Raw genomic sequence first — 23,977 nt, 5'->3', positions numbered from 1 at the left:
CTATCTATCTATCTATCTATCTATCTATCTATCTATCTATCTATCTATCTATCATCTATACTATCTATCTTTCCATCTACCTGTCTATCATCTGCCTATCATCTATCTTTCTGTACTGGCTCGTTTTGTGTGTCAACTTGACACAAGCTGGAGTTATCACAGAGAAAGGAGCCTCCCTTGAGGAAATGCCTCCATGAGATCCAGCTGTCAGATATTTTCTCAGTTAGTGAACAAGGGGGAGGGCTCACTATGAGTGGTGCCATCCCTGGGCTGGTGTCCTAGGTTCTATAATAAAGCAGACTGAGCAAACCAGGGGAAACAAGCCAGTAAGCAGCATCCCTCCATGGCCTGTGCATCAGCTCCTGACTCCAAGTTCCTGCCCTGACTTCCTTTGGTGATTAACAGCAATGTGGAAATGTAAGTTGAATAAATCATTTCCTCTCTAATTTGCTTCTTGGTCAAGATGTGTGCAGGAATACAAACCTTGATTAAGACACTTTCTATCTAGCTATAATATCTATCCACTCACCTGTCTATCATCTGCCTGACTATCTGTCTGTCTGTCTGTCTGTCTGTCTGTCCGTCCATCCGTCTGTCCGTCCGTCCGTCCATCCATCTATCTATCTACCTACCTATTATCTATCTATCATCTATCCATCTATCCATCCATCCATTTTTCTATCATCTTCTTGCTTATCTGTCCATCCATCCATCCATCCATCCATCCATCCATCCATCCATCCATCCAGTGCAGGTCTTGTTTGGACAGCCATGTTCGGTGTGTTCATGATTGTAATAGCCATGACATATCCAGGAGACAGAGTTTTGAAGGGCTCCTCCCCAATCTCCAGCTCCTCTATCATTCTGTCTCCTCTTCCCTGATGTCCCTTGGGTCATTGAGAAGGTGATACAGAGGTGCCACTTAGTGCTGAGCATTCACAGCCATTCAGTCATCATTTTGATCACTTATGAGTGTCTATATTAGCTGTCAGTCATGCGAAAAGCAATGTTATCTAGACATTAACACCTTCGTTCTTGATCCTGCAAAGAACCCTACAAAGCAAGTACCACCATTTTATCCTGATTTTACAGGTTTAGAAACTGAAGCAGAAGTGAAGTTTATTAGATTGGCTGTCCCATAGCACGTTAGCATCAGTCTAGTCTGTGCATTCTGCCGCAGTGTACACCTCATTGCTTTGGCTGCTGAACACCACAGGCTACGCTCCCTGGTTATTGCCCACTGCGGGTTGGTAGTGACGGCAGCACTGTTAGCAAGAGGAATGGGCTGAGAACGGATGCTACACTTTTCATGTTCTAAGTATCTGCACTAGGCCTTCACGTCTCACCTGTGTGCTGGATTGTTTATGTCAACTGGATACAAGCTGGGGTCATTTGAGAGGAGAAAACCTCAAGGAAGAAAATGTCTCCATAAGACCCAGTTATGGTCAAGCCTGTAAGGCATTTCATTAATTAATGATTGATATGGGAAGACCTGGTGGTCTTGAGTTCTATAAGAAGGCAGGCTGAACAAGCCATGGTGAGCAAGCCAGTAAGAAGCACTCGTCTTTGGCCTCTGCATCAGCTCCTGCCTCCTTGTTCCTGCCCTGTGTAAGTTTCTGCCCTCACTGCTTTTGATGATGAGCTGTTCTTTGGAACTGTGAGATAAACCCTTTCTTTTCCAAGTTTTTCTTTGCCCATGGTGTTTCATCATAGCAATAGCAACCCTAATCACGTGTAATAAACTTGAAATTACTCTTTATATAGTTCTGCATGCTATTTTCTCCACTTAAAGTATTTTTTGTGCTAAATATAAGTACATTTAAAACCATCTTTATCTTGACACACTTTGGGATGCTGCATGTACTATCAAGGTTACTCGAGGATCTATGCAAAGGTGGAAATGTGAAGAGGCCCTTTCAATGTCTGAAGAGTCCCAGATCTTGTGTGCAGTGCTAAATAGAGTATAATATTATTTCTTTGTATCAAAGGCCCTGTGAGAGCTGGAGAGCCCTAGACTTAGGAGTTTGATCAAGTGCTGTCTGTCTGCTAAGGAACAAATGAGATGCGTTGATGCTCTCTGGGATGCTTAAGGAAGTGTCTGTCAGGGCAGAATTTCTGGTTGAGTTCATTGCTCCTGGCTATGAATACTCAGAGAGCCCAGCTCTTTCTCTATTAACCCAAAAGAATTCCTGAGTATGTTGATTCCACAGATCTGTGTACTCTCTGTAACTCTTCAGATCCCAGCTAGCCCCCTGCCTGGGCTCATAGTCAGGTATAATGAAGGTCTGGATCCTTTACTGTCCATTCAAGTCCTCCTGGCATTGCTCCATCGCCATGCCTTTGGGATCTGACTATGCCATGTCCACACCCATTCATCACTACTCACCGCTAAACCCTGCCTCCAGCACCGCCACCCTGCCAAAGTCCAGATACTGACCCCCAGAGGCTCCTCAGGCTTCTAGAGTCCAGCTCTCTCCTCACGCTCACCTGAGATATTTGAAATTCTTTCCCTGTGCAAAGACAGAAGACGACGTTCTCTTCAGATCCTTCAGCCTGACTGAGCCTATTCCCACTCTCTCAGACCTTTTTCTTGTTAAAATAGTTGAAATCACCCCATTTTCCTTGGATGTCACTAAATCCACCTTTCTGCCAAACACAAACAATTCTCACAATGACCCTACCCTCACCCCACACTGTATCAGTCTGTTAACACATTTTATCCAGCAGCTAAGAACATGCTAGCAAATCTGTTACTGGAAAGAACACACCTGAGAGTCTGTGTGTCAGTGAGTGCACATGCACTCGTGTAAACACACACACACACACAGACACACACAGACACACACACACACACGTTTTAGGTAATTACTCATTTCCTCTTTTCCCCAGACTCAACATTAGGAAAATAACTAGAGATACCTTTGATAACAAAGCTGCATTCATAACGACAAATCCCTATATAATGTCAGGCATCATTTTATGCAGTTTGCACATAGCAAAACAACAATTCCACAACTGATAATAAAATGTGAGGTTATCACCATATTAAATATGAACAACTGTAGAACATACAGGTAATAGTTTAAGGTCACAGGAATATGGGCTGTCTTTAAACCAAGACAGCCCATATTCCTGAAGCTACACTGCATGGACTTCTAAACCTCACCACACTTGATAACTTTTTTTTTTCACCTTCATGTGCTGGTAAGTCCAGCAATCTGAGATTTATCGGCCCAGATCCCAGATCTAAAGCTGCAGCCTGTGGTGGTTCATTGTCAGCCTTTGTACTAGACAGCACAGCAGCAGCTGACCCAGGTTTGCCCTTCCTCTACCTGCTTTCTTCCTTTGCTTTCCTCGGTTGAGCACCCTCTTTGATCTCCCCCTGCTTTCAAGGTTGGCATCACTTCAGTTTTCTCTGCCAAATTTTCCTCTGCCCGAAGATGTCTGCCGTCTTTGAGTGGATTGCTCAAGTGTCGCATTAGGATAAGAATATCGCTTACCTTATCAGGAATCATGAAACTGCTGCAATATGTGCAGAACCTTAAACCAGTATCTGACCCATGTGCGGTCCCTGGATAAGGATGCCCCGGTCTCCAGCCTTGTCTGTGCTCTGGGTTCTGGTCCATATCTGTACTTGGACAGAAATGGATAAGCTCCAAGCTTTCCATGGAACTCCTCCTGCTCACCAAACTAGATGCCATCTGGAATGGCTCATCTTGAGAAACAAATTCTTCCCAGTTGTTCAGGACAACGCTACTGCGGGTATCTTTGTCCTTTCCTCTGAGAACTCCGAATTAAATTCTTTAGGGAACTCTGTGCATTCCATCTTCAGTACATTCCCAACTTGAAGACTTCTGATAAACATCCTCCTAACTTCATGCTTGGACTACCTTCTTATTGTCTGAGTCTGCAGTGCCATCTACAAGGTATCCCTGCCCCTAGCCTATCTCCATTCAGGATAATTTTACTCAAAGCCCCAAGGATCCTTTAAAATCTAATATCCATATTTATAAAAAACACTAAATGCTTCTCCATCTGATTTATCACAGAGCCAATCTTAACAGAGACACCCCACAACTGTGCCTTGCAAAACCCTCCACATTCTTGCTCCATTTCTCCAGGTTGATGTTTCCAGACTCCCGTATCTCCTTGCTGCAGTTTCTCAGGGACTTTGCATTTTGGATTCCCTCTGGCCCTTAGCACGAGGTCTCTGCTGGAACGTAGTCAATTTTTATTCAGGTTTCTGTTCAGACATGTCTTTCCTTGGCCACATTGTGACCCCCTGTGTACTGTATATAGAAAACCGATCGGCTGTTTGGTAAGTTTTCAGTGAGACAGAGCACAGTATAAATCTGTAATTCCATCTGATTTTTCATATATTCAGAATACCTGGGTATGTCACATCTGATTGTGCAACAGATAATATGCTCTCTGTTTCCACGAGGCTTTTAGAGATGCTTCTAAAGCCTCAACTGAAATGGCCAGGTGTCCATCACCGATCTGACACTTCATAATACTAATGGAATCTGGATTGGGAGTGAGGCTGAGGGCTTCTGACCATTCCACAGTGTTGGCTTCCTAGCTCGTTTCATCACAGGACTTGCTTGGCCAAGTGCTAAGGCCAACACCCATCAGAAGTCAATTAAGTCAATTTCAAATGCAACATTTTATCTAAGGTTTTCTTTCTGTTAGTTTTTATATGGTTCTAGTTGACAGACTTTGGCAGAAACAGTAATGTTCCCTGGGAACTAAGACCTTTCGGTTTTCATGCTCAGGAGAACAGTAGCTGCCATTTTGCCTTTCCCATTAGGATTTTTGTTTATCTAAATATTCGTGCCCTTAGACAGACGAGTAACTATGTCACGGTTTTCAAAAAGGCTCTGTGGGTGAGGGAATGGGTGGAATACTAAGCATCTAATCAGCTGAGCAGGAAAAGGAAAATGAGTTAGAGCAGCAATGCTGACAACAAGAACTGTTTAATATTCAACATTATTAACATGACACCAATTCCCAAGAAGGGCCTAACGGAACTTACCATCGATTTATGTAACCTGTTCTTTAGCGTGATGAGCATAAAGATGTTTTCAAAACAAGTATTCCACAAATTATATTTTTATAAATTCAAAACTTAATGCCTCTCATTCTTCTTTTCCTTGAATACATTAAGAGCTCAATATACTTTAATACTTTAGATAAAAAGCTTTATCTTTTTTCCAATAGAATGCAGCATACAACCAAACTGATAATGAACCTGCCACCAAGAGACAGAGAATCAAAAGCTTTTCAGCTATTAGAAAAACCAATGTAAAATGGATAGTATTTTACAAAACAATAGAAAAAAAGTAAGAAAAAGAAACATATGCTGTTACACTGAAAGGGCATTTAACTTTCCCTTTGTGTCATCTGTAGGTGTATCAGGAATGAAGGTCATTAGGTCAAAACAATGTTGTATTCTGGAGAGCAATGTTGCCTTCTGGAGAGCTGCATTATGGCTAATGGCCCAGTACCCTAGTTATAGCGCCATAATCTCCCAGGTGACAGTAGGAACTGGACAGAGTTTAAAAGGATCAAAACCCAGCCTCTGGATAAGAAAGACAGTAACAACTTTTCTGTCATGATGTATTGCTTAGGAAATCCCCATTATTACTGCAAAGCCACCCTGGATTATAGCCTTATCAACACATGTAACCTTGAAATGATGTAAGCTGGACTTGTGATACACTCACGAGATGCAAAGTGCTGACCTAATAGAGGAGAACCACTGGGAGCACTTACCAGAAGACTCATGAACTTTAAATAGATGAGAGGACTAATCCTACAGTATGTGCTCACATGTATACAGATGTGGTTCCTTGTGATCCTTCCCTAGAGATTATGAACATGGATGCTGGCTGACACATAGCCTTGTCTGATCCTGAGGCTGACAGGAACTTCATAAAACTCAGCCCCACATTCTCCTACCCCTTGGGGCCTTGATTGGAAGTATGATAAAGATATCTGTTTACACTACCTCTAAAGGTCAAAACTCAGAAGAACGTCAAGTTGAAAACTGGATTCTACAGAATACCTTCCCTTCACATCTGTGTCTTCTATGCTGGGTGCTTATTGCTTCCCTGAACCCATAGTACTTTTGCTTAGTTGGAAAGTCATCATGAGCATATCCTGGGGGATGGGTTACCTTCCAACTACCTCATAGTTTGCTCTAGACCAGGATCCAATGTTTGAGATACTGAGCTCCACTGCCTTAGGTGTGCTCTAACATGGTCTGGGTTGTCTCCAGAGCTTGGAATGTCTGAACTTGATTCTGGGTATAAGGGAATTCGAAGCAGATCCTGGTAACCCTTTCCTGAAATTTACATAACAAACACCAATGGAACCGAAACAATACTACAGACTATGGCCCCATCACCATACCTTATGCAACAGAACCATTCCTAGGTGTCTAGTGTACTACTCCTCAGTTAACACTGGAACAGCAAGGCACACCTTAAAGTGAAAGCTTGAGACAATGATCACAGGCAGGCCTAGTTATCTCTTGTTAAAAATTGCCAAAGGAGCTCTCTCTCCCCATTAGCTGCAATAACCGTCCGAAAGGCCGTGTCTGCCTTTACAAAGAATCAGGGAGGTATCTGAAAGCATCTCCCGTGGCTACTTCACTTTAGCAATAATAATGAGACACTAGATGGTATCTACTCCAACAAGGCCAGGGCACCTCAGGTTACTGGCAGGGGAGAATTCTGGCTTTTGTTGAAAAGATGAAATCTCCAAGTCTTCTCCATTTGAGGGCAGCGTGCCATCGGTGCGACAGTGTGCCATTGAACTTGAAGAGAACCAGGTTGGGAGAGTGCATAGTCGGCCATTGTTTGTAAGGCACTCCAAACATCTTCATTTGCTGTGCATTAACTGAAAGAACCCGTTTGTTTTGAGACTTACTTCTGAAATCTGCTAAGGAATGGGTACCGATTTCTCAAAATCCTCAAAGCCAAGTTCATTTTTTTCCAGCTTTCAACCCAACACATTATTCTGTTTTTCTAAAGAGTAAAAGCCTTAAATGGAAATCAAAGTCTGTAGTTAAAGAACTGACCCCTTTTTGCCTGAACTGGGGTTTGAAAGGGGCCGAGACTGTTTCCTCTCTTATTTCTGAGAAACTGGCTCAAAGGTGACGCCTAATGGAAGCCTTCAAAGTTTTATTTTCCTTTATAGGCCTAATGAAAGAGTCAGAACTTGACCCAATAAAATGTAGATTATGATGCATTTCCACATGTTAAAGGGACCTCCGTGTTTTGTCCCTTTAAAATGATCAAGAGTGTGCTCTGATAATTCATTAAAATATACACACCCATAACTATACCTGTGTAATTCATTTCTTCTGACACTCAAGATCTAACTTTTAATTTTTGAGTGAAGTGATCATCATGAGTAGTAGTATACAGTTGGACAAAAGTATGTAGTAAGACATAATATTTTGGTATATAGTTATGAAACAAATAGTATAATCTTTTTCTTTAGAAAAATCCAACTTTTGCTGAGATGGTTTTATTTCTGTCAATGAAAGTTCTACAATGGGACAGGTTGGTTATCCTCCCATATTCCTATTTTTCTTTTCTGTACATGTACATTTTTCAAATGCTATGTATGTAAAGTGGTTTTGAAACATGGGAGATTGTTCACTGTTTGTGAAGAGCGGGCAGGAAAATGGTGAAGGGGACTTGGAAAGAGGCTTTGTGGAATGAAGACTCAGGTCAGCTATGGAACAGGAGGAGTCTCTTCACTGTCAGATTCACCACCTCAGCCTGAGAACTGCTCATCGACAACTCAAGGGAAGCATCTCCTATTGCTAATCTCTGAGAACATCTAGTCTAGTAACACAGCCTGCACGGCTGCCTCTTTCTGGGAGCATTTTTATTTCTCTCCTCCATTACAAAGGTGAAAATCATCTGTTTGCCCTTCACCCTCGGTCCCTAAGATTTAAGCCCCAAACCAAATGTGAGCAGCACCAAAACAAGATATATGAAATGTTGCTACCTTCTATTGATAACACAGGAGAAAGAGGGTTGGACAATCCTGATTTTTCAATAGAAGTTTCTTAAACTCTAATGTAAAACGACTCGATGTTAGGTGATCCTGCAGATTTTGGTCTGTGGGTCTGGGAGTAGATATGGGATTCTGCAATCCTAACAAGAAATTGCAGGCTGTAATGTGATAGACACACTTGGCTGAAGACGTTGACTTGAATGTTCTTCTACACTGAAAAGATATTCATGAATGAACTTTCTGAGGATCATCTGTCTGACGGGAGACAGACAAAATGCTTCACCGGGATGGTGAAGATTAGAGATGCAGGGAGTGTCCATGTCCAGACTGAGTGATCTCAGAGCGGAGAGGGATGCTACTGCTGAGATGCAATCAGAGGAGACCGGATGAGGTCATTTCCCTGGGACTGATGGTGGTCAAGGACATGAGGACAAAGAGTGAAAGGAAGCATTGTGGAAATGATAAGGCTTTGGCAAGGATAAGTAATTCTGAGATAAAGGGTTCAAAGCTTCCTCATCAAACTGAGAATAGTTCAGTCAGAGAAGCACGAGATATTTAAAGGCTCTGGCTAGGGAAAGGGAGACGGGAACGCAGAAACCTTTGAAAGGCAAGAAAAACTTTAGTAGGTAAAGAACCGCGTTTAAAAATCTATACTCTGATATTTTAAATGGTGAGTTTATATTTTGTGGCCCATAATATGAATTTCATGAAACACCTGGCTTCTCAAATTCAGATATTTTTATCACTTAAGAAACACTCTCGAGTCTAAAAATAAAAATAATCATAATACTTTATTTTGGCACAATACTGTAATAGAATGTCAGGCACATTTAACACAGACCAGTCAGAGTGACATCTTAATTCCATTGTTTGTGATTCCTATAATAAACCGGATGTGGTGGCTGAGAGGTGTTTCTGATAGAGTCAGTGACGATGACAACCACATGCTCAGCTCTCACCTTGGGGTCTGGATAGAATGTAGATCATGGTGTCTGAGGCATGGAGGAGGGTCTGGGATTCTAAATTTCCCGCCAGCACCCAGACTCAGGTCTACACACTGGAGAGCAAGCCTCTAGATGCTACTGACTTTTGCTCACTCTGGAACTTGTTTGAGTAAAATAATATGTTTTAATCCAAAATCCAAAATATGGTGGGCCTAATAGTTTTTCAGTGATTTTTTAAATCTTAAGTGATGAAATGATTATTAATTTTGTCAGGCTGATAAATGGATCCATATTGACCTGCACACTGTGCTTTAAATTTATACTTCATTCATCTTCAGGAAAGCCATGTCTATGTGGAAAAGTGTTAAGACTGCTAGACCGGCCCTCTCTTTGTCCTTCCTAAAGAAGTGGTGATAGCCAGAGTTCACTCTACCTTGCTCCTTCAGGGCACAGCTCTGTAGCTTCCCACAGAGTCCCACCACAGCTGAAGACTTTCCTATTCACACTGTCCAAAGGCACCTCTGCTAACCATCAGGCAGAAGATGCAAGCTCTGAAAAACCTCTGTCCAGCTACGCACCATCATGACTGCTCACTGAAGGCCCTATCCCAGCTTAGACTGTGGTGATAAAAAGCTACATCCTGCATGCCATTCACAACTTAACACTAATTTACCACTGCTCTAGAAACTGGGGCCCAAGGTCAAGGTGCTGGCAGGGTTTTCCCCCTTCTGAGGCTTCCCTCCACAATTGGCACATGACTAGATTCCCACTGTCTGCATACAGTCTTGCATATCAGTCCTATGGGATCAGAGCCTCAACCCAGGAATGTCAGTTTCCTTTTATCACCCGCTTGGAGACTGTTTCTACACACTGTGAATCTAGTGGTTAAGAGTTCATCATGGGAACTTACAGGATGGTATTGCATCCATAACATATCTCTTGAGCAAGGTTCAACTCCAGGTGATGGAGAGCTCTGCACATAGAAGATGGCATAGAGGCCCAAGGCAGAGCCCAGTCTTTGCCCTAATAGCCCCGGTGAGTACAGCCAAAGAGAGGAATGGGAGGGAGGTAAGGGTGAGTGGCAAGGTGGCAGAGCAGGGCAGGGGGGCCTAGACCTCTCAGAACAGACTGCAGTGAGGCATGGGGCAGGCTCATTCCATCCACAGTGCCATTCTCAGAGATCCTGCCCGGGTTCCAAAGCTTCTATTGTATCTGAGCCTGTGAACTGGTTTTCAATGAGGCCCTCCTGGCTGAGGCTGCTGAACCCATTTCCTGTCTCTTTCATACCTCTCTGGACACTTACAACAAGCTCCTATTGACTGAGCTTGCCACAGTACATTCTCTTTCCCTGCAACGTGTGAGTGTTGGCTGTGCAGAATGAACTAATGCAGCACATTACACACAGGCGCCTCAGCCTGGAGCATGGGCCGGAATTGCAAATGCATAGTGTAGGCCCAGGGGCTGAAGGGCTTCTTCCACGCTGCCCAGTTTGCCTCTGTTTTTAGTAACCAATGATGTCAGTAATAAAACTGGAATTGCATTGCTTTTGAAGAATGCAAATGTATTCTTTCTGATGATTTGGCGCCTTGCCCTTGGGGTGAGAGTTATGTTGAAAGGCATCTAGACAGATGTAGGTCTAATGTGTGTGTGTGTGTGTGTGTGTGTGTGTGTTATGTTTGTGTATATGTATCTGAATGTGTTTTAAATGTCTCTGTGTCTGTTTATGTATATGTATCTGGGCGTGTTTTAAGTGTCTGTGTGTTTTGTTTGTGTGTATGTATTTGAACGTGTTTTAAATGTCTCTCTGTGTGTTATGTTTGTGTATATGTATCTGAATGTGTTTTAAGTGTGTGTGTTATGTTTGTGTATATGTATCTTAACATGTTTTAAGTATGTGTGTGTTATGTTTGTGTATATGTATCTGAACATGTTTTAAGTATGTGTGTGTTATGTTTGTGTATATGTACCTGAACATGTTTTAAGTGTCTGTAGATAAAGTGTAAATGTGTTCAACAAGGAATTTTACACATTGCTTCATGGAAACTCAGTATTTGTGCTGCTAAAGCCACATTTACAATGTTGACACTGTCATTTTCTGTCACTTTCGATCTGATTCATGACAAATTTAAATCTGTCAATGTTTCAGTCATCCTCAGGACAGAGGACAATGAGTGCATTATGAGGCACTGATGGAGACACATCAACTCACCTAAAGATGCCCAGGCATTACGCCACGGCAGTCACCCTTCAATGGCAGAAGTGCTTTACTGCCAACTTCATTTGCCTTAGGGAGTTGTTCTCTAGTAATGCCAGGCCTGGCTTGAGCCATGGCTACATCTTTGTGAAGGCACAGGAGAAGAGTCCTTATGGCTCTTGGGAGAGCCGGATGCTTTCCTATCGCATTCCGTGATGCTGGTTGAAAGCTTCATGACTGGGGGCTTTCGTGGTGACTTGGTGCCTTGTCCTAGGTATGAGTGGAAATGGACGGAGTTAGGAGCTGGAACGTGGCTTTGAAGCCGGCAGGCAGCACGAGGAGGACCGACGTTATTAAACAGAATTATGTGCTGCTTGGCGTGAGCAGTGACTAAGGGTGATTTTAAATAAAAATGTAAGAGTTAAGTCTTCATTTACTTTCTACTTAAAGTTGGTATGAGTTTAAGCATGACAGTTTCCTGTGTACTTCCTAGTCACTCTTTCCACCACATCATTGACCTGATGCAAATACTTTTCAATATCCAAAACAGTGGCTGACCGTTTGCTCAGTACATCTTGGCTGAGTAAAAGAATAAAATGCCTAAAACTGACTGTGATAAAGATACTCACGAGGTATGAATAATCCTCAAGTGGTGTAAACAGATGTTTTTGTTCTCTAGGATAACATGGGCTCTAATTTAAAAAGCTACTTTATGTTCATTCTTTAGCATGGTATTGTAGTTATTATGATTAGGAAATATATTACTATAATATATTTATAGAATTTAGTGGCCCGTTTGAGGAGTAGTGCAAAGCAGAAATGCTGTGGTAAGCTCCACAGAAGCAGCTTTTACCATTTCCTATGAGGTGGTGGGAGGCACAGCTTGGAAACTGTTACAGCCAGAATCCACCGCATGACTCATTCTCTCTCCAGCTTCCTTATTCTGACCCTGTGTAGGCTTCTATTTATAAGAAGTAGTGCCTGGCTAGCGTTGTTGCCCATTACCCTGTGTGTGCTTCTGTGTGCACATATGTGTACATGTATGTGTGTACATGTCAGGCCCTGTGCATACACATGTATGTGCACATATGTACACATGTATGTGTAAACATGTCAGGCCCTGTGTATACACATGTCTGTGAACATATGTACACATGTATGTGTGTACATGTTAGGCCCTGTGTGTATGCATGTGTGTGCACATATGTGTGCAGGTATGTGGGTACATGTGGAGGCAAGAGGTTGACATTAGATGTCTATCTCAATTGCTATACTCCTTGACTTTTTAGTCATTCATTCATTTGAATGTGTGTGTGTACTTGTTGCTTGTATAACTTCATGTGCACCTTGTGAGTACAAATGCTCGTGGGCACCAGTGGATATTGGATCCCCTAGAACTGGAATTAAAGGCGATTGTGAGTTGCATGATGTGGGTGTGCTCAGAAATGGAGCTTGAGTCATCCAGAAAACCAGTAAGCACTATTAACCACTGAGCCATCTCTTGGTGTGAGCCTCATTTCTTCTTTAAAGATAAAATCTTTCACCAAATCTAGTACTCACCAATTTACCAATTTGGCTAGGCTGCTTGGTCAGCAAACCCCAAGAATCCTCCTGCCTGTCTTCCCAGGGCTGGGATATTCCACTACACCCATCACTATACAGAGTGAATATTATTTTGTGAATAAGAGCTCAGGACCTCATGATTGTATATCTAGCGCTTTCCTGGCTGAGCTGTATCCTATCAGCCCCCTTAATTACTATTCGTCACTATAAAATATACAGAGATTTTGCCATTCTAGTTATTTTAAAGCACATTCGCAAGTTCTGTGAAAATTCTTCATAACACAATTCCAATAAATCTTCATCACATACATAGAGCTGCTGGTCATTACACATTAACTATCATTCTGACATACCCCCTAGTCGCCAGCATTTTACCGTATGGCTCTGTGAATTTGCTACTTTTACTGCCTTATGGTAGTCTACCGAACAATCTGCCATCTTATACTGGGCTTATTTCACTAAGAATATCCAGAGGTTCATCCATATTATAATGTATCTATACTTCTTCATTCCATATTAATACTGAACACTGGGTGCATATTCTTTCTGTATTAGGTTTATCCATTTGTGTTTTGGGTGAACATACCAGTCATGCCAACTTCTTGAGTATCCCCCTTCTCAATAGCAGAAAGTAAAGGGTTTCAGGGGAGATGCTGAAAGGAAAGGTTGATGGATGGTGGAGAAGGTGATTCAGTTCAGTCTGACAACACCCCATGACTCAATGACTGAAACCAGCGATCACTATAATGATTATCTCATAGTGTCTTTGCATGGGAACCCAGGACAAGGAGTATCAGGGATAATCAGTCATCTCTGTTCCTCCATGCCTGAGAGCTAAGCAGGACAATCCAGAGACTCAATTGACAGTGGGAAGCTGATCCTTGAACTTGGCTCACAGCACTGCTTGTGTGTCTCTAGAATTCTGACATGCTTTCTGCTTTTCTAACTCATAGACTTCCCTTCTGCACAATCTTCTATGCACACAGACCCACTTGAATTCATCGTGGACAACGGTGATAAAAGACATGAACAACAGAAGGCAGTGCTACCGGGAGTCATGCTGAATGCTAGCTACCTCCAACTTCACTTCTGTTAATTTTATATGGTGTGGTACATATGGATATATTCTTTTTTTGGAAATGATTAAAAGTAAATACTGCTTTTAGGGAGAGCATAAAATATATTAAGAAGAAATAGTCTACTCATTTATTCATCAAGAATACTCAAAACAGTCTATGTAGGTAAAGCAAATAAAAGGCCAGGGTGAACTTCTCCACCCTCTCAGAGGTGGATATATACAAGTGCCATAAACTACATTTATCACTCCCGTCTTCAGAGAAGTGATGGCGCCCTTAATGTGGCTTTGAAGTCAGTGGTTTCCAAACATCTATCTTTAACCAACGTTGTTTTCTTTTTCCCACAAGACTACTTTTATTCTATTGAAACACCTGTCCTACATTCAAAGTCATTTCATGTCTCTTTTCCAGGTGTCTTAAGTGATTGGGGATGCTTCTGGGCAATGTAAGAGAGTGGCCACTCTGTTGATACCCTGTTGAGCTTTCAAAAATAAACTAATGTGTGGAGTCAAAGAATACTGGGATCCACGGGGCTAACTTTGAAAGTCAGGAGACCCAGCCCTAAGAGCACCCTTTAGGACACAGCCGTTGCGTGTGGCAGAAAGAAAGCTGTATTTCAGGGCCTCTTACAAATGACCTGCTTATCAGTGTGAGATTCTTCAATGTGGTATCAAAGGGGCTCTTGAACTGGTAGCTCAGCTCCAATATGGACGTTTAAACACCAGTCATGGGAAAAGAGCAAAGCACAAATGGAAGTGTCTTAGGAAATAGAGAAGGCAATACGTGAATGTTCTTTCCTTCCTTCCATTAACACTTCATTTATATAACTGTGCCCCACTGCCTTTTCTTACATTTTCCGCCTCCATTTACATGTATGTGTGTGTATACATGTATGTATGTATTCATGCATGTGTGTATATATTTACATGTGTGTGCATGTGTGTATACATGCATGCATGCATGCATGCATGTGTTTACATGTGTGTATGTGCGTATACATGTATGTGTGTGTATATGTATTTGCATGTGTGTATACATGTATGTATGTATGTATTTACATGTGTGTGTATATGTGTGTATACATGCATACATGCATGCATGCATGTATGTATGCATGTATGCATGCATGCATGTATTTAGTCTTCCTAACACATTTACTACCTGGTAACACACACCTAGTGCAGCTCATTCAAGTGTTTGGGGTGATGCTCGGTAGATGGAAGATTTTAGTTCCTGGACTTTTCAGGTTATGCCATACACAGTGGAATGTCACGCTAAAATGTACTATTCTTCTGACTGTGAATGCTAATCTTCTCTCTGCCAATGCCAGAACCTCCAGATTAATCACCTTAATTTGCTGCAGAGCTTTTCAAGAGGGGATGGAAACTAATTGTCAGCGGTTAATGACTGACAGTGAGCTACCACATGTCTGGTAACGACGAATATTTTGAATGCTCCAGTTTTATGGGCAATTAAATGTTTGACGCAAGATGGTATAGAAAAGCAACTTATGACATCAAGTGACACACCACAGCAGGCTGTGCGTGGTAGAATAAGGGAGCTTCACATCTTCATTTGTGAAGGAATAACAAGGCAGGAAGATAAGAAGTATCATTTCAGAACGTTGCTTCAGCCTTTTTACCTAAAGCCAGATCCATCACTTCTTTGTTCTGTTCCAGGAGTATACTATCTTTCTCTTGACTCAAAACAGTTAGGTAGTTCCCCACATTAATTATATTATCATGAAAACTCATCACACACATACACAGTTGGCGACATTAAACCCAGTGGTCTCACCCAGTAGTAGAGGTATCTTGAATGAATACAAGTCAAGATTCTGAAGCTTCAAGCCACTTCAGTCCTGTCCTCGGAAGCATTTGGACGATAAACAACCACATTTCTAGTAAGCACAATGAAGAGTCACTGCTGATATTGTATTGCACATGGGTCATACTGAAGCAGGATCTGCACAGTGTCACATGGTTAAGGATGATGACAGATGGGCAGTCCTGGCCAGGAGCATCTTAACAAGACGGTTAACTGGTAACTAAAGAGGGAGTCATACCACAGAGATCTTGGGATGATCACACTAAATAATGGTATAAAAGACTTAACACCAGACGTAAGCCATATTATCAGTTAATTTTGATTATTATGGTTGTTACTTATTAACACTATTATCATTTAACCAGCAGGAAAAACCACAATAAATGTAAGTGGCCCAAGGAATTTTTGGTTCTCCTTCTACAAATAACGCTGAGGTGTGGGGCAGATAAGAAAGCTAGCCAGGATGGTGAGAGGCTGGGAGTAGCTAGAAGAGGAACAGAGGGTCTGACCATTGTGGGTAGAGGGTTGTGGTGAAGAAACTGTCTTCAAAACTGTTCTTTGAAGAGGAAACTCTCACATTCTGCTTTAATTTCAAAGATGGGAGACAATACCAGAGAACACACCTCTAGAAGACATTGACTTTGTTTCAACATTTATTAGTGTGAAGATTAGGCTGAAGCTGCAGTTCAGCCGGTAGCTGGTCTAGCATACGTGAAGTCCTGGATTTGATTGTCAGCATTACTTGAAAGAGAGCTCAGTGGTGACTACCTTTAATCTCAGTACAGGGGCAGTGGTATAAGAAGTTCAAGGTTATTCCCAGCTACATAGCAGGCTTGAGGAGAGCCAGGGCTACATGAGACATATCCAAAATAAAACCCATAAAACAACAACAACAGCAACCATCAAAATCACCAATATTATTGGGTCTAGCATATCCTACAATGACTTTTTAATAATTTAGTTTGAAAGGTCAGCAGCAGGATCTGGGTGACACAGAGAAGGTGTCTGGCTACTTCTTGAAATGAATAATGACTTTTGAACTTGGAAGTTCTAGTTAGGTGAGTGATAATTAGATGTTAGTAATGAATATTAGGCTCTGCAGAGATTCATAACCCAAGAGAAGTAGACTACGGGAATGTTACACATACTTAGGTGCAAACATCCAAGTAATATGACTTAAGCTACATAATAATCTAAATTACACAGTAGTACTGTTTAGGTATCAATATTTAAAAAGAAAAAACATTCTAACCTATACCTTTCTAGAAGCATTTTAAAATTCTATTTTCTCCCTGAAGGTTCAATATATATATATATATAATGAGTGGGATAGACATTGATAAGTAATGAGAAAAGCATTTGAACATGTTCTTTACTGAAGTTCATGCACTGGTAAAAATATGGATAAAAATAATGTTTAAGTCAATATTATAAAAATAATTTTATAATATCTCAAATCAGCAAATAATGTAGTAGTCATAAATATATACTTTCCTAAAAGTGCCTATTTTATATTATTGATCAATTTTTCAACTTAAAACAACTCCAAAGAATAGAAATATACAATAAAATGCAGTTGCTGATTTGGGCACAATGTCTTCATTAAAGACATCTGTGCATGTGTGCATCTCTCTGTATGAAAAACAAAATCAAAACAAAATTGCAATTATAAATGAGATTTTTTTTTTGGCACCAGAGAGATGGTTCATCTGATAAAGACACTTACTGTGCAAGTGTGAGTAGCTCTGTTCAAATTTCTAAAATTCACATAAAAAGCCACATGTAACTTTGTAAATGTCTAGCAACTCAGCCCTATCGGGGGAGGGGTAGACACAGGAGGATCGCTGAGGGTTGCTGGCTGCCAGCCTAGGCCCAGCTTCAGTACACCATCCTGTCTCAGGGGAAGAAGGTAGAAACAACATCCCAGGTCATCAGTGTGTTGATGCGGTGTGCACACTGGCACGTGTATCTCCATGTGTGCCAACATTAGACACACACACACACACACACACACACACAAAATTTGTTAAGAGTCTACAGTTAAAAGCAGAAAAGACTAAAACATTGCCAAATCTGTGTGACTGAGCCCACTACTATCAAGAAGGAAATTCTAAGCCTTCAGGAACGATCTCTGGGAGAGCAAATAAGACTCTCTTGACTTCAAGTTCTTATGTTAAAAGTCAATATTTGCCTGGAAACTTCTTACTGAAGAGTCCTATACAGCTCTTTAATGAAAAAGAAACTGGTCTTTGTTAAGATCAAAGTGTTAGATCCTGGTAAAAATTGACTAACTGTAACAAAAACCACACATGCAAAATAGCTGTGCTACCCTATAGCCAGGGAAACCACTTCCTTGTGCTCCCTGCCACTACACAGCTGCCCAGAACTATGGACCACACCTGACAAAGCCAGAGAAGATGCAAAAGGAACAAACTACTCCTACCAGCATATGCAACACAAAGCTTACAAAATGCTCTCATGATGTCACCAGTACATTTATGGACTTGGGTACTGGACAGCACTTGTAGGTATCCTCAGCTCATGGGACTGTAGGCTGCAAAGTGAACACTGCTTCTAGTCTAATGAACACTATGTGTAGTAATAACAGCATGAAAAGAGTCGAGAGGCTCAAAAGATTCTAGCCAACAGCTTCTAGTGACAAAGTAGAAAGCCTGAAGCCTGAAAGTTAGCTGTCTGTGTTCCAGCACATAGTTCCAGTATGCACCCAGAAGCAACCAGAAATTATCAATACAAGGAAATATAAAATGTGACTACAAAGTTGATATCTTGGACTTAGAGTCACATGGACCTTGAATCCACAATAGCAATAACAAGAGTCTTTTGCTTTAACGAAACAATGCACAGAGACATCACTATATTTTATTCTTCATTCCAGAGATCCCTGGGTTTATCTGTTTTGTTTTGTTTTTTTTATATTAAGAAAAGCCCTTGCCATGATCCCCTGTTTTTATTTTTTTTGTCTGTGTATCTGTCTGTGCTCAGGATGTTGGGACTTTTCAGAACTTACACACATACTTAAGGCCAGGATGTAGCATTGTTGAAAACAAAGGTGAACTTGTAATCCGCATAGCATTCATTCTCACACAAATTTACCACGCACTAATAAAGATTAGTGGGCAAGATTCTCTTATCCATTCCACCCTTTTTTACTTGGTGTTTCTCTCCCTGGTTTACAGCAGGAGCTCCATAAATATAAATGACACAATCCATAACTTGTCAGAGCTGTGACAACACACAGAAAGAAATAAACCTATAAAAGTGACAGCGATATAGAAAGGGAAGAGAACTCCATTTAATAAAATAAAATGCTTTTAACACATGGTATAAAACACAGAAGCTAGACTGTATCCAGAGAAATATAAATTTAGTTTCTTATTAAGCCAAATTTCTTTAATATGAGCATTTACATCCTTTTATCACAGATAAGATCTTACTCTCCCGAGGTTGCTCATGGTAACAATCTTTGCACCTGGGAGGCTGTGGCAGGGGACCAGGGGGCCATGAGGTTGAGGCTAACTTGAAATACACAGTGAGTTAGCAGACAGCCATGCCTACAGTGTGACACCTGTTTCATTTGAGAGTGTACCCACCTTTCCATCAACTTGACACAGCTTAAGAGTCATTTGAGTGAAAGTTTCTCAGATCAGTAACTGTCTTTATCAGATTTCTCTGTGGGCATGTCTATGGGGGAATTGTCCAGATTATTAATTAATGCAGGCCTGTCTTACCATGGATGGCACCATTCCTGGACAGGTGGTCCCTAACCTGTGAAGAAGCAGAGAACCAGGAAGCAGCACTCCGCCATGGTTTCTACTTTATGGTCCTCCTGGGGATCTTACCCTGACTTCTCCAATCATATATTATGGCTGGAAAATGTAAGCAAGTTAACTCTTTCTTCCACAAGCTCTCTTTGGTTCCTGTCTTATTATAGCAACAGGAGGTTGATTTTATATATATGTATATATTAGACACACATATATCCGTAAGTTAAATATACAATGTTAAAATCAAACAATGTCAACTCTGACAGAGAACTCTATGTGAACACCATGTTTCTTTTTTTAAATTTCCATATATTTTTACTTATTTCCAAATAAAAACAGTTTCTGAAGAATGTTCCAACCATACATGCTTTCAACATCAAGGGCAGGTTTCAGTTCAAAGGCTCTTGACTGTGGTAAAAGCTTGAAACTGAAGACACCTGCACTGAGCACCTAGGCTGAGCTGTGCTTTCAATCCTTGCAGTCAGGGCTGAGCCTTTGGTACAATTCAGCTTTACAATGCAGGCTGTACCAAACACTTAGCAAGGGTCCTCCATGTGGGCTTCATTTGTATTGAGATGGCTATCTCAAAGCACACTATGAAATGATCCCATTTGCCTTTTCATGTTTGAAGAAGCAATTTCTTTTTATAAGAAAAAACATGCGTATTCTCGATATAGTACATAAGAAGCTGTGTGCTCTGTCAGGAAAATGCCTGGAGAGGAATTTCAAACCCATCACCACACTCAAGCCCTGCCCTGAATAAATACCAGATTCCCAGCCTATTTAGAGTGTTCACAGGTGCCGGTTACATATATGTGTGTGTATGTATGTATATATGTGTGTGTGTATGAGAGAGAGAGAGAGGGAGAGAGGGAGAGAGGGAGAGAGAAGGAGAGAGAGGGGGGAGGGAGGGAGGGAGAAGGGGAGAGGGGGAGAGGGGGAGAAGGGCAGAGGGGGAGAGAGTGAGAGCGAGAGCGAGAGAGCGAGAGAGCGAGAGAGCGAGAGAGAGAGAGAGAGAGAGAGAGAGAGAGAGAGAGAGAGAGAATATGAGAATACACATCTGTCTGTGTGCATACATGGGACAGTATCTACACGAATTCACAGGGAGTCAGGATCAACTTTAGAAACAGGGTACCCTGTAAGTCCCCACCGCTGCTGGAAACAAGAAAGTGAATGAGACGCACATCACAGAACCACTTCTTTAATAATCCACAGCGAACTTCTTACCATTCCCTATACAGCCCACCCTAATATCTCCAGACTTAAAGAATGAAAGCGATAGGGAACTTCTGACTTTCCGAGTTTTGGAGTAATTTGGATGGGTGAGCTTCACATCCTGATAAACAGAAAGAAAGAGAATGGCAACAAGTCTTTCTCTCAGACAGGAGCACATGTGGACCATGACACAGAAGGGCAGGTGAGAACTTTGCCCAGGTCCTGCTCTTTGCTCTCACTTCACTGAGAATGCCTCCAGATCAAATTAGATGGCCACACCCATAGGCATCCAAAGCTGTTCTTATACTAGTTCTTTATGTAGTACCCATTGGAGATATTAGGGGTCCATCCTATATGACTGTATTTCAAATCAAACAAAAAATCATAAAGCCAAAGCAAAGCTAACCTTTTCATTCTCAGCCAATAAGAAGCAGGCATTAACAGCTCAAAGCGTGCCGAGAGGAAACTAGGTTACACAACCTCTTTATACATCTCCAAGTAAAGAAATATGGTTTCACCCACCTGGGGTCTTTCTGAATGCTGTCAATGGATGGGGATCTGGCCAAGGTGCCTTCGGGTGGGAGGGCAGGGCCAGATTTGCTGTACGGAGAGTCAACGGAGGCACAATACTGCAGCTGTCGGTAGGGGTCTGCGTAGTTGGAGGCTGGGCCAGCAGCATAGCTGGCCCTCTGGAAGGTGGCTGCTGCCGCATTCTGTGGCCCGTGTTGGCTGCCTGTGCGCTGCAAGGGGACGGAGTCGACACCAGGGGAGGACGGGGCTAGGACAGGAAAGTAGGGACAAAGTAAAAAATTGAGGACCTGCTCACAGAAATGGTTAACCAGGTCTAGGCAGGGGTGGGGAACATTACACACATAAGAAAAAAAAACAGGGGTTCGAAAGAATAAAACAAAATTAATCTGTCACAGGTGACCCAATGTAGCCAATGGTTCTCTAGTCAAATGTCAACGCGCATGCAGTCTCAGAAGTGAGCTGGAGATGCTGAGAGGGCACACACATACCGGCTAAGTGTGCACTGCTAAAGGACATCAAAGGGAGGGCACACACATCCCACACATGACCACTGTTCATGACTACAACCTGGGCTCGATGGTGACTCTGAGCGAGCGTCTGCTTGGCGTGCATAAGGCCCTGGGTTTGCTCTCCAAGCAGAGGCTACGCTAAAGTCCAGCGGAGAATACTTTATAAGGAAGCTCAATTAGCTCTTTATTGGTCTAGCGGAGAGCATTCAGAATGTGTTCAGATCAACGTTGTGAAGTTCGTAATAAATTTAGCGGCCAACTCCTTTTCCAGAGTAGAGGAAAGGGAAGGCAGAGTGTATAACTGTGGGGATGGATCAGAGAGGAAGGCTCAAGATGCATAATTAGTGCTACCACAGCGTCCGTGCTGGGCTCTTCTCTGTTCTGTTAAATCCCTAAAGGTTTCATGTCCCTGTTTCTCAGAAAGCAGTGACAGGGACAAACGCACTAGAGAGATGGTAGATGTGTAGGGGGAGGAAAAAGCTATCCAGCAGCAAGGCAGGTAAGGAGCTGATGCGGCTTTTCCCGGAGTCTTTGCACCTTTCCGACATGTCTAGGTTGCTTTGAGGTTTCATGCAAGTACTAAGATCAGTTCCACTGTTTCCCAACCGAATCTCCATTTTCGTTTCTTTCCTGAGGTCTTTTTAAGATGGTGTCGGGCCTCTGTTTTTATCTGTTTCTCAAAAATATTTACATCTAATGTCAAAATGACACATTAAAATGGAAATATCATCTTTCCTATGTGCGGGAGGTGACGGGGTATTTGCTACTCTTGCCTTTGTCAGGCACAATCACTATGAGGACATTCACATTGTGACATCATACAGACACAGAGTTATGCAGTGCCTAGATACAGGATGCCATACCTGTATGTGCACTGTACGGAATTAGATTTCAGTTATAAGACACACAGCACAATTCTGACTTCCCAAGAATTAGGTTGTCATATTTTTTGTCATCTTTTCTCATGAGGGCCATATACCAGATGAGACATAAAGGTAATTATGTCACATCAAAGAAACAATTGCTAAGGGCGTGTAAGGAATTCTGTCAAAATAACAAATGTTCAAAGTAAACTGGAGATGAGATTCTCCTGTTGAGGTCAGGATTTGAACCCATGACCTCAGGATTTTACCTTTCTAATCGACTTTCCATCCTTTATGATACAATGGGCAAACATTTTAGGAGAACAGGGATTAATGCAATGAAAACTGCTGTTTTCTGTGATGGAGAAAAAGCGCCCACACTCCCTAAGAGGTTGTATTCTACAGTGATTGCTAGACATGGTAGCTAAGTGAAGTTGTGGCAGGTGCCCATTCTCAGTCTCCATAAAGATATAAATGTCATAAAAAAATTAAAATATAATTAAGAATACCCTGTATGGTGTAATCAAGGCAGTTTAAAATCTAGATAAGAATACAGACACAAAACACCACTTTCACTGAGATTTAGGATAAGCTAGGAAGAAAATCAAGGAGAAACTTAGTACATAGACTGCACCACTTTCACAGAGGTACATTCTTCATTCAGGAGACTAAAGCATCAGTGTTTATTCTTACTGAAAATTGTTTTCAGGCAAAAATAAATTTTTTTTCTAAAAATATAGTTGCTGTGGATCCTGGTGATTCACAAAAGAAGGCACATGTGGTAGAGAACTAATGTTGCAGTGTATAGAGGCCATTTTGGTGGCTGAGAAGCATTTAGTTGGTAACGTGTTATTTGTGAAGGAGGAGAACCTGAGTTGGTTTCCTGGACTCATGGAACAAAGCTGGGCATGGCAGAGGGTGCTTGCCAATCTCATACTGAAAGACAGAAAAAATGAATCCATGGGGCTCGCCTGGCTGCCAGTCTAGGCTAATTGGTGACCTCCAGACCTTGTCCCAAAGACAATCAACGCATAAGCTTGTTTCTCATACCTTACTCACATGTACCTGCTGACACCAAATACACACATCTTCCTGCATCCACAGGAACACGTATGTCCAAGCTCATACATCACACCCACAAGGCCATTTTTACATACTGCTACGATGGTTAAGACGAACAAGATGACTGTCTCCCAGTATGTCTGAAGATACCAAGTTACAGCAGAAAAGGGGTTAGGAAAAAGACGGATGGGTAGCAGCCCCAGACCTGTCAAGAATGCAAAGGTATGGGCTCAGAATGTGCAGCAGTGTGAAATTCCATTATGGCAAACGGGGAAGCAAGGCCTAGAGAAAAGGGTGATGGAGATGGCGAAGTTCATACTTGGTTTGACGTTTTGTTTAGATTAATGTTATTATTTTGTGTATACGAATATTTT

The 23,977-nt window shown here is 41.8% G+C and overlaps 1 protein-coding gene across 5 annotated transcripts in view; it reads right to left on the bottom strand.

Moving 5' to 3' along the window:
- The window catches only part of Ctnnd2 (catenin delta 2), an 810,313-nt gene that overhangs the window by 298,069 nt on the left and 488,267 nt on the right, over positions 1-23,977 (bottom strand). For all 5 annotated transcript variants that reach the window (XM_028767562.1, XM_028767558.1, XM_028767559.1 and 2 more), the window contains one exon: positions 21,161-21,416. In XM_028767562.1, coding sequence (XP_028623395.1) covers positions 21,161-21,416 — 256 coding nt within the window. The remainder of the gene's footprint in view (positions 1-21,160; positions 21,417-23,977) is intronic.

The sequence above is a fragment of the Grammomys surdaster genome, unplaced genomic scaffold (genome assembly GCF_004785775.1).
Source record: "Grammomys surdaster isolate TR1022 unplaced genomic scaffold, NIH_TR_1.0 174, whole genome shotgun sequence".
In the NCBI taxonomy this organism is placed as follows: domain Eukaryota; kingdom Metazoa; phylum Chordata; class Mammalia; order Rodentia; family Muridae; genus Grammomys; species Grammomys surdaster.
Note: the sequence above shows the minus strand (reverse complement) of the source record. Positions and strands in the feature narration are given on the sequence as shown.